General features: G+C 38.6%; 1 protein-coding gene across 1 annotated transcript in view; it reads right to left on the bottom strand.

The window, feature by feature from the left end:
• The window catches only part of c1ql3a (complement component 1, q subcomponent-like 3a), a 13,685-nt gene continuing 1,305 nt past the window's right edge, over nucleotides 1–12,380 (bottom strand). The window contains exon 2 of the mRNA XM_071485532.1: nucleotides 1–828. Within this exon, the coding sequence (XP_071341633.1) occupies nucleotides 649–828 (180 nt within the window). The 3' untranslated portion in view covers nucleotides 1–648. The remainder of the gene's footprint in view (nucleotides 829–12,380) is intronic.

Genomic DNA, 12,380 nt, shown 5'->3' on the forward strand with positions numbered 1-12,380 from the left:
TCTTATTAATTATCACCATGAATATAGTTTATTATAATAGGTATTGCACAAAATCATCCAACAGTCAATTACCTGACACGAATTGACTTGACAGTTTTTAGAACTACACGTTAGCTGATGCATTTCTGCCTGATTTCCACTTTTCCACTTTCTTATATTTTCCTTTCTTGACTTAAATGTTCTCTGTTGACAGGCAGCTTATTGCCCAATCAGATTTAAGGGTGAAGGGTCTCTACTTGTCCCACACCCCCTCAACACACACACACACACACACACACACACAAACACACACACACAATCTCCTCCCTCTTACCTTCACCACTAAAGCTCCATCACAGTACGACATTAACACAAGGACATCAGCTTTAAGTGTGATGTAATGGTAAAGAGAGGACATGGTTTGATCCCACACTGACAACTCAGCCATTTCATTACTGTTATTGTCCGAAGTCACTTTCACTGAGGACAGTGATGATGGCAGAATGTGGAAAGGAAAATATTACACAGGTTATGATGGTACTTTCATATTGGTTTTCTCCACACATGTTAAAAAGTGTGAGTCTTGAGCATCTTATTAGTAGTAGGAAGATTTGTAGAAGGACTGGGCCCCAAGGCCTATAACAGCTGAGGGCACGAATGTGTTGTTGTCTAGTCAGCATAGATGATGAATCCAGAGAAGGTGCTGTACTTGTTGTTGTTGCCTCCGTGAGCTTTGCCTCCATCTAGTTTAATGTAGACCTCATCTCCAGGCTCCAGATGCAGCACAGCACTGTTACTGGCATAGTCATAGTTCTGGTCTGCATCCTGGGCTATGGCGCTGGCCCGCACCTGCAGGAAAGCACACAAAAGCACACAACCGGCATAAATCATACACATAACTGAACATATCAAAAGCACAAAAAGTCTGAAACAGGGCTTCAGACTTTCACATATGAATACATTAACAGTTTCTCTACCAGGCAAGCAGTAATAATGAATAATTAAGTTTAGTTTCAGCAGCTGAAATGTGCAAATACAATGTGGTAAGTATTACATGTAAGGTCAGCTAATTAGCCTAAAACTTAGAAATCGACTCTATCAAAGCTTCAACATACAAGGAGGAGGGTGAGGAGGTGGAAGTAGCTGCAGCAGTAAATAGCAGAAAAGAACCAGTCCAGCGTTACAACTCACACTAGTGCTGCTGTGACAGCTCAGAGCTCCCATGACTGCAGTTTCACCGGTCTAACCAGAGTGAATCAGAGCAATGAAGAAGCTTTATACCACATACAACTCGGGAAAATTATGTAAAAAAAAAGCCAAAACAGAAACCAGGGGATGGAGGGGATGTACCATGCATGCTTAGCATGTAAGCGCTCCAGAGTTTGATTGACAAGATCTCCAAGTGTATTACGGCTGGTCTGTCACTCTACACACCCTGAAGTTATTCCATGTCAATCAAGGTTCTTCTCCATTCTGCCCTCACAGATACAGATGATAGAATAAATTAGGTGTATTTGGGAGGGTTGCTTCTAATTTATGATGACATCTAGCTCTTGTTCAAACAAAAGGTGCATTGGTCAAAGGCATTTGCCAAGTGAATGTAATATTTGGAAAAAATCTCTGCACACCTGAATGAGTGAGGAAGAGAAAGGTAAAACTTGAAAAAGAGTAAAAGGAACTCCTGCATGCCGCCTGAACTCTTACTGCTGAAATATTTCTTTGATTGCAATGTTTCGATCTCCCTTTCCTGAGTTACAGCACTGAATGACCAATAAGGAAACTCCAGCTGACCAATAGTCTGACCTTATCACTCAAGTCACAGGGCATTCGGCTGGCCAATGGTGCAACTCCATTACTAACATAACTCTATCACTCAGTCAGTCAATGACTCAGTCATTCTGTCAGTCAGTCACTTAGTCAGTCAATGGCATTTGTGTTTACCCTGCTGTAACCAAAAAGGTTAGAAAGATACAAAAGTACTAAACTGCATAATACTGTAATGATACTAATAAACCTCAAGCAATATCCTCAAAACTGTCAAGGTAAAAAAATTAAAGAATAAATATATTTAAGAGCAAATATACTGATTCAAACATATTATATATTCTATAAACAAGTCAAAAGGGTAGGTAAGCAGTGACAAAAGTCTCAATTTGTCAAAAGTGTTGTTGTTTTTAGCACGATACAAAAACCCCCTCCTGCAGTGCAATTGCTGTCACCTACTAGTTGCCAGCTGTCACAACCTGATGTGAAATGACTGAAGTAAAAATAAAATATGACAGGAATGACTGAGTCCAATTACATAAAAGAAAGTATGACAAAGCGCAGAATGTTAATGAGATTGTGTTTTGCTGGGATGAATAACATTTTTTGTAATGAATATGATATAAACATGGTTATTCACTGTAACTTTGGGTAGGATTACACTTTGCTCTGTGTAGGGCTACAGAGAGAGACTGTGAATAACCGGTAGAAAAAAAAGGTAGTCATCACATGATATCACAATCTTGTGTAACAACCAAAATAATAGCACTGGCAAAGATAAGTTACTGTAGTAAACTTAAGAAATAAAAATGTTCCTCGATAAGGTATTTAAGGCATTTATAAGTGTAACTGATTCCCTCTAATGTTGCATCTTTAAAACTCTCATCTTGGATCATTAACTCAACAGGCGACAGGTTACTGATGCTGAGCAGAAATACGATGACTAAAATTCATAATAAATTATAATTTCTTATTATATTTATGTATTTATTTTCTTATGCACAAGAAAATTACCATATATATTGTATTAGTATATATACCGATAATACAATTTTTACCAGTCTTGTTGCCTAAATGTAACCACACAAGGTTGGGGGATGTTGTACTGCACTAAAGTTTCCCTCAGGCGATATCATCAGGGAGGAATCTGATCAGCCACATATTCACTCTGCAGCATAACATTCCCAAAAAAACAGACCACCAGAATCATGAAGAACTATCTTCTTCAGTGACAATGTAAATAAAGAGTCCTGCAACAGATGGTATGGCTCCACCAGAGTCCTGATCTCAAGATCATCAAGTCAGTCTGGGATTACATGAGGAGACGAAAGCAATTGAGAGAGCTGTGGCAAGTTCTCCAAGATGCTTGGAACAACCTACCTGACAATTATCCTGAAAAACTGCGCACAGCTGTGCTGTTTTAAAGTTAAAGAGGGGTTCACACCAAATGTTGATTTCATTAATCAGGGTTTTTTTTCAGTTTACTGTACTTTGCATGAAGTCATTTGACAAATGGCAACTATTCTTGTCATTACCTTGCTTATCTAAAACCTTTACACAGCACTTTATACAGTAAGTAGACTAAATACACATTGCTGTGTTTATATGTTTGTTTGCTGAATAGTGAGTCCCACCTCCCACTTTGTTCACTGTGCTGGCACGTGACAGGCCACCAAAACAAAACAACATGTCCACTGTGTGGGACTTTTACAAAGCGTGTGGGACTAATATAACACATGTTATCTCAATGGTAGGTTTAGATATGGCCAACATGGGCAACTACCCAGGGCATTGCCAAAAATCGCTCATTTCATGAGGCATCCCTGATGGTAATGTACTAATGTATGTAGCTTACCTCTGTTAATTAATCCATCTATTTTCTATACTGCTCATCCAAACCAGGTCGCGGGTTCCCAGCTGACATTGGGTGAGGGCACGGTATACCCAAGTAAGGACACCAGTCCTGCACACCAGTCACAGGGCTGACATATAGAGATTAACAACCACACACTCCCATTAACACCTATGGGAAATTTAGAGTCACCAATTAACCCCTTCCCCAGACTGGAGGAGGAAGCCCCGGAGAGAACCCACACTGACACAGGACGCATGCAAACTCCACGTTCTCCCTGCGGTTCAAACCCAGAACCTTCATGCTGTGAGGCGACACCGCTAACCACTGCACCACCATGCTGCCCGCTTAGCTCTGTTAATGACCAGCTAAATAACAAATTACTTTACTGGTAGTCTGGAACTAAGCTCTGCTAATTAAAAGCCAGATCACATGAGATAAGGAGCAAGCAAACACAGTAGTTAGTGGTAACATTATGACAAAAATAATTCCAGTCACACTAGACTTTGAGGTAGATTGTGTAACTTTGCGTCATGTTTGCTTCCACTAATAAAAACTCTAATATTTTCACCCACCTAATATTAAGATATTAAACCACAATCACAAACAGCAATAACAGAAAAATGTAATCCCCACACTTCTGCCACTTCATCACAGTAACCAATAAATAGTAGAAGCCAGTGTTATAAGTTACTGGTTGAGTAAAGCAATTGCCATCTCCAGAAACCCAGCTGTTTCTTCGTTTCTTTCCATTGAGTTATTTTTTTGACCAAGACTCACTTCCTTTTTTTTCCCCGCTCACCCTCTAACAGTCTTACTCTAGTCTTCCTACTTGCAATGCTCAGTGCTCCGGTTGGTGGTGGCTCATCCATTTCCCCTGACATGATTGTTGTGGACAATTGTTTTGATGTTTTATGGTGGCTAGAAAACTATAAGTAACTCACACTACTACTCACTCCTCACTCTAAATAGAGAGCGAGACAGGCGAGCACACAGGCAGGCAGGAGAGAAGCCCCTCCTGCCAGATCATCAAACACAGGCTTACCTCAGTCCTCAGCATAGCGGACAGCTTGTGTACTTGTTTTTATTCAGAAATAGCAACATGTTGATATTTTGTGGTATTAATCCGGAGTGCAGTCTGCTAACTGTGAGACCCAAGGTGGAGAATACCTGTTCAGGTGATACTGATGTCCTAGGACAGTATTAAGAGAGGCCCTATGGGAAGTTAATTATGAACCCTACCTCAATTCACTCTTGTTGGGAATTGTGACTCCCAGTTGTGAAAAGATCCTTAAGCAACCTTTGAAAGGGAATACTTAATTTATTTAAGTGCATCAAGATATTGCTTTAATAGCTCTCCAAAGCTTGCTTAGCTGTGCTGAAGGTTCAAGACTATAAATAGAAAAAGGCTCCAATATTCCTGTCCAGCTCTGGTGGATCATTTCTAACCTTTTGCACCAAAGTTGTAAAGTGTCTCACAGCTCGCCATTTTATCCTGGGACATTATATGCTGACAGGCAGGATTCCCACAGCTAACTCTGAGGTGGAGTGGCAATATTGGAAACATTTTCAGTAATAGCCAATCACTTGAGCTACTCTCACCCCCCTTTACAAGCAGCAGACCTACCGAATGCTTCAAAAGAGAGAGGCCCTATGGGAAGGAAAAAAAGTTCACCTCATGAGGCATTATTAAATAAACCCACTGTTTGTACTGCCTCACACACTAATAAATTATAGAGAGGTGACTTACCGAGAGACTGTCCTCAACAGAAATATGACAGCATTTGTTCAAACGCCTAAAACACCTATAAATGTTTACATTTTCCTGGCAAGGACCTGACTATGGTCTGCCAGGAGCACACAGTGTGATGTTATTGACCCATAAAACCTTGTAAGGAATACGGACAACACCAAAATATGCTAGTTAAATAATTATATGATAACAGATACTAACAGCATCCAAATTTTTACAGTAATATATGAACCCTTTTTACATTTTTTTCCAAAGAGCTAACATAGCCTATCTTTTGTTAATAGCGTTCTCATGTTTTTTTTTATATATATCATAGACAGACACTTTAGACTAACTTTACATCTCATGCAGTATGGACCAGTGTGAAGCTGACTTGTATTTTCCTGTGTAAAACCCGTTTTCTTTCCACTACTGATTTCCATCCGGGCCATTAATTTCCACCTGGAAAACAGTTACACAATCGTTATTTAGACTAGTTCAGACTTTTTTCTTTTTTCTGAATTAGGGTTTTAAATACAAATGATGCTTTCTTATTTGATTATTTTAGGCACATGGTCATGGTTTGAATATTTTGTTGGCATCCATCCATCCATCCATCCATCTATCTATCCATACATGCATTTTCTGATGCTTATTTGGGATTGGGTCGCAGTGGCAGCAGATCAAGCAAAGTAGTCTGTAATGTGGCATTCCCAGGCCAGATGAGATATATAATCTCAGCGGCATGTTCTGGGTCTACGCCAGGGCCTCTTTCCGGTTTTACAAGCCAAAATGACCTCCAACTGAAAGTGCCCCTTGAGGTATCCTAACCAGATGCCTAAACCACTTCAACTGGCTCCTTTTGACATGAAGGAGCAGGGGCTCTACTCCAAGCACCCCAAGGATGTCAGAGCCCTTTGCCTTATCTCTAAGGCTGAGCCCAGCCACCCTACAGAGAAAACTCATGTCAGCCACTGGTTTCTCGATCTCATTCTTTCGGTCACTACCCAAAAACTCATAACCACAGGTGAGGGTCAAAACGTATATCAAGTTGTTACTCAAGAGCTTTGCCTTCCGGCTCACCTCCCTCTTCGCCACAATGGCACAATGCTCGCTTTACTGGTGACATTGCACCGATCCACCATTCAGTCTCCATCCCACCTAATCCAACTCACTAACAAATGATGATCAGCTGACAGCGCTACACTTCTCTTTGCCCGAGTGTCCAAGTCTTACGGCCACAGATCAAACGATATGACCACAAAGTCAATCATTGATTTTAGGCCTAAAGTGTTCTGATACCAGGTACACTTATGAATCTTCTTACGCTCAAACTTGGTGTTTGTTTTGGCCAATCAATGGCTAGCACAGAAGTTCAACAACAGCAACAAAAAAAAAAATGGTAAGGTTTCATCGCATCTACTTACTGTTGTCCTCCATAAAAAAGATCAACTATATTTTCGTCTTCAACGTGATTTGAACATGTGCAATAAACATATCGCAAAAGACTGACTGAAAAAAATCTTTTTATTTACATGCGTCATGCATTCACACATGGTTTTCAAAGCACAGGCCGTGAGCCAAATAAACCGGGAAAAAAAGGTTCTTTTTTTTTTCTTTTTGTGTGTTTTGGTGTCCTTGTAGTCAGGCTGCAGCCTCTCCTCTCTGACACACACACACACACACAGCGGACAGCACGGGAGACCAGTGAGAGGTGAATGTTTTACTGGAGTTAACAACATCTACAGTTGTAGCACTGTGTCATCAAAACCTTTAAGAGTAAAAATGCAAAAAGCGTCCTTCATCATGCCATCTGTTCAACAAGATTTATACACCTAGAAAAGACACAATTTCAACTGTTACCATCCACCGCGCTTTGTTTTACACAACCACCGTGCGCTAGCATTAAGCTAGCACTGAATTGTTATGAACAAGCTAAAAGGAAAGCTTTCCATATGTAGACTGCAGCTTTATTTGCGTAAATTCAGTTACAGGCTGAGACAGCAGCCACCCCTCTGAAGCAGCATCAACTGCAGGCGACATCAGCAGCAGAGGGAGGAGGACGGAGAAGATTCAACTCCAACATTCAACTTCACTCAGCGTTTTCGTGTCAGGAATACTATTTAAATTTTTACATTTCAGAGACATATTATATGTATAGTTTATATACAGTGACTCTGCTGCTGTAAACATTATTGTTGCTGCTCTAGAAACAAATTTTGTTTATTCTAATCCTATTGCAAATTTGATTCTTAAAAAAAAACAACAACAAAAAGAACCATACTATATTGATGAGATAAGATGAATATAATATTATATAGCTATACCCAATGAAAGAACCCTAACTGTCTCACCGCTGCACCCTCATCATAAGCCCTCCAGAAACTTAGGGGAAACCCTGCATTCACACTCAGCAAACATTTAATTTGTCAGATGGAGCACTGGATGAATGGGCCGTAGTGTCAATTTGGTGGTGACTGGGAGGTTAGCTAGCATGATGGTAGAGGAAGAAATAGGAATCATAGGAGTAAATTTATATTTTTGCTGGCGGGCACTCTAAACAGTTGAATGTCCCACCCCCACGCCCAATATAAACCTTCTGCAAAAACCACAGCCTACATGACTTGTTACTATACAGATATGGAAAAGTCAAATGCATGTATTTCACCGCCGCAAGAAATGAACAGCAGTGACTGACACATATACACACACAGAGGAACTGGAGAAAAAATTAACAATACACAACATGAAAAGCAAGGATAACACTATGCCATGCGTGCACAGTTTGTGCTGGGTTGGGTGGAGTATAGTAAATGCTAGATTGGATCAATCAGGGGGGAGCTCTGTGATTGGTGGTTGCAGTTAGTGTGAGGGGCCTGACAGCGAAACAAACACAACAGTTTAGTTAGTTTATGGCTGATCCGACCTAGCACCAATCTGGAGTTTGTCATCAAAATAATGTAAATTTGGGCCCAACTGCACTGTCCCGCATGTGCTTGGCATTCATGGACAAGCAGATGGGTGCTTCAGGGGCCAAGCACCCACCGTTTCGGCGCTTATAATAGGAACTGTATGCACTCTTCAATATATGTTTATTTATCACAAGTCCTATCATCATCACAATATTGAACAAGGTTATTGCACATCGCAGATTTTCCTATATAAGGAAAAATAAGGATAATAATGGGATAGAATTATGCTTACAAAATAAATTAAAATGCTTATACTGCTCTTATATTGATATTTTATATTTGATTATTATTTGATAATTTTGTTATTTGTATTTATTTGTATTATTTGCATTTCAACATTTATTTCTTCTTTTACATCAATATCCTTGTACAGATTTATTCTTTTTTAATGGCACTCTTATGACTCCATACACAGCGCCCGTAAGCCGCAAGGGGAAAACACGCCTCAGTCAGCTACTACATGCACTGCTTAAATCAAGCAAAAATGTATCACACAGTACTGAGATGAGGTCGTAATACTATTTAAGGTTGTAATTCCATCATATAGGGCTGGTAGCTAGTTTGGTAACATATAAGAGGAGGGTAAGCAGGATAAGGCATAAGCATTTGCCAGTGTCAGACTTAGTGTTGCCATATGATTATTTCCTGCAGGTCCTTCTCAAATTTGCACAAATACAAATTAGTTCATACATTTTGGGCCTGCACTAATTCACTGGGCCTTATCTACGCCACTGGTGCCCCAGGGATTGATATTTTCAATACATTTTAGTAGAATTAGACAAAAAATTATATTATTTTATCATTTTAAGTTCAACTTCATTCATCTCCTGCTCTGTGTTATTTCACCATCACCTTTCAATAAGAATCTTTACATAAGCACTTCTTTACATCTGTACAGGAATGTGTCTGACACCTCCACATCCCAAACACTCTCTGTCACTTGTGTCCCGAAGGAAGGAATTATTATTAGTATTATTACGATTATTAGTATCTGACTTTCACTTATAAGTCTCCTGACCACGTTTTATGATCCAGCTAAAATTTCAATTCTATATTTCTCATTATAAAACCTACTGTGCACACTGTAATATAACCTGCTCCTCTTCTATAATATTTTGTAAATTGTCTATACATGTATAGTATTTTCTATAATATCCACACAAAGATGAATCTGTTGCAGGACACTTTGGACAGGATTCAGACACATTCATTTATCTCAACATGAACAAAAGGCTGTAGTTTTCAGGATTACTGTCGAGTGTAGTTCACCTGCAAAATGTCTCTGAAACACCACACTGCTGCTCCCTGTTGATATAACTAAGTAAAACTGAGAGCTGTTTTTATATATTTTGTGGCACTGCAGCACAGTATGGCGTCTTTGACATCTGTTATTCGAGGAGCTGTGATGTACTAAAATGCCTGGATTTAACGGTCCCAATCTTTGGATCACCTCAGGACACCCTTTAATTTCAGATTATTGTTTTTCCTTTTTCTTTTGTTAAACCTAGCGATTTCCTAACTACTACACAACTGGAGTTGATGTCACACCTTCAGTCATATTATCTGTTTTCTGATTTTAAGTGTTATTCTGGTGTGAATAACACACAAGTGAGGGCTAATTCATCGTGGGATCTGCAAAATAAGCGACAGACAGTAGACTACTGGCACCTGAAATAAATCCTTGGCACCCCTCCAGCTGGTGGCGCCCTATTGCTATAAACAGCCCGGGTTGTTCACCTCTCATCCCTGTTTAAGGCTGCAGTTTGGAACACATTTTGTTCCTCCGTGTTTTCAAGTTTCATTGGTCAGATTGTAAGCCATTTTAGCCTACTGACTGTATAGGCTAAATACTTTGATACGACTATTATCAAGAGCTTTTTCCATATATCAGAAAGTATGCAATTATTATTGTTTACTTAATTATCATATTAGGTAAGGGTGAGTCTTTTTTTTTTTACCATTTTTGTAATTGTGCAGCAGTGACCGAAGTATTTAGAGCATAAAGAACCTCTATATAAAAATACTCCATTACATGCGTTCAAAAAAATCTTACTTCAGTAAAAATATTATCAGCAAAATGTACTATCAAAAGTAAAAGCACTTTAATTTTGTTCATGGTCAAGGTCATCATATTTTTTGTATTTAGATTAAAATATACAAAGTTAACACACCAGTCATATAGTACCCTAGAAGTGTTTTCAAACACAATACTTGAGTAATTAGAATTAGTTATGTTCCACAACTGTCACAGTGTCATTGTGACATTTTTATGGTTACTACCATCTTATTTTTCCCAAAGTTCTTTTAAGGTAGAAAAAGGTATTTGTTGGTTTAGCATGTACAGTGGTGTGGACACAGAAGGAAGCTGATGGAGCCTGGATATAGAGAAAAAGACAAAGATTTCCTCCCCCAAGGTGAGTTTGATGTCAGTCAATCCAGATGCCAAATAAATACCAGTAATTATAAATTACTAAAGAATGACTTGTTTGTTTTATTAATTTGTTTGGAGAGTTTTTGAAACATGATATCAGGATTTCCTTTTTAAACTTACCTGATTATTTTCATTATACTTGATATGAGAAGGTGAATACACCTTCAAAAAAGCCTCAAAGATGAAAGAACATCTGTCATTTGTCAATACAAATGTTCACATGCAGTGAACTGATTGGCAGATGTCTGTAGACGTTTTTACAAAGGGAGAAAGTCTTGCACAATCTTTACGCTGCGGATATATCCACCTGAATGCATAATTTTGGGCTGCAATGGTGCACTTTTTAAAACGAGAAAAAACTATATGCCAATTGCTGTGGACTACATTTTTTTCTTTTTTTGACATGAATTAAGAATTGATTTAAATCTATCTGTATCTTCAAAAAAACACAGAGTGTGGTTGATTGCTATGTAAGAAACTAGTAAAATGACAATTTTAGAAAATTACTGAAACAAGATAATTAGCTTTTTGTTTGTTAGAAGTCCGTAACAGAAAAAAATACTTGGTAAAATGGGGACGATTTGTATCAATTATATCAAGTGACTCCACTTTTCTTTTAATCAAATCAAAGCAATGGGCAACTGTATCATTTCCCTTCTGACCAGTTTAGAGGTCTCAGTAGCACCAGACCTAATTGAAACATGTCTTTCAGCATCTGATTTGTCACGGGGTGCAGCTCTGCTGGTTTAATCCCAGAGATGTTTGCTGTGTTCGTTGCAGTCTGCAGCAGCATTACAGTAGTAGGCTGACAGGCAGGAGGGATGTGCTTGGTGGAGCGATGCTGCAACACTGGTTTGCCCCACGGATTAGATCTGCTGCTGACAGCCTGATCACTACAGCGATGCACAGAGAGCAGGACACTATGATGGAACAAACACACAACAGAGGAGGAGGTGGGCAAAGGGCTTCTGTAGGTCCTCAGGCTTCAGTATTATCATTATTATTATTATTATTATTATTAACATTATCATTAGAAGTAGTTGTAGCAGTAAAAGTAGTCTTGTATTTTTCATTTACTTCCTGTTTGTGAGTTTTTTGTTTGTTTGTTTTTCTTTCATTCTACTTTATATTTGATGACTCTAGCATGATTACATACCATGACGATTTTGATAAAAATATGAAATAGTTATAAAATATAAAATAGTTTCCTGTAACCACTACTTTCCTGTAGTGGTTACAGGAAAGTTTTGGAAAACTTCAAGAAACAGATGTTGTGCAGAGGATTCTCAAAAGCTGACAAATCATTTTTATCTTATTGCATCTATATAAATATAACAGAAAGTTCTTTTCAGACATTTGGGTGATATGAAAAAAAGAAAAACCCAAAAAATGAATTTAATTGGAATGGAGCTGGGACACATTTGAAGTTTTATATAAAGTTTATGATGTTTTACTGGAGTAAGTAAAGTAATGCAGTGACTTTGCAAAATAGCCTATATATTCATGTTTACAATATTCCTTTGTATTTATTTATTTAATTTTCTGCAAACATGCAATAAATAGGATACAAATATATGATGCATTTCTGCAGACAGTGTATGCTGTGCAACATGTTACTACCTGGACCAAGGGATCCGAGAAGATGGAATC

This window comes from Trachinotus anak, unplaced genomic scaffold (assembly GCF_046630095.1).
Source record: "Trachinotus anak isolate AG129_WGS33_773 ecotype Australia unplaced genomic scaffold, CSIRO_AGI_Tana_v1 ptg000009l, whole genome shotgun sequence".
Taxonomy (NCBI): Eukaryota; Metazoa; Chordata; class Actinopteri; order Carangiformes; family Carangidae; genus Trachinotus; species Trachinotus anak.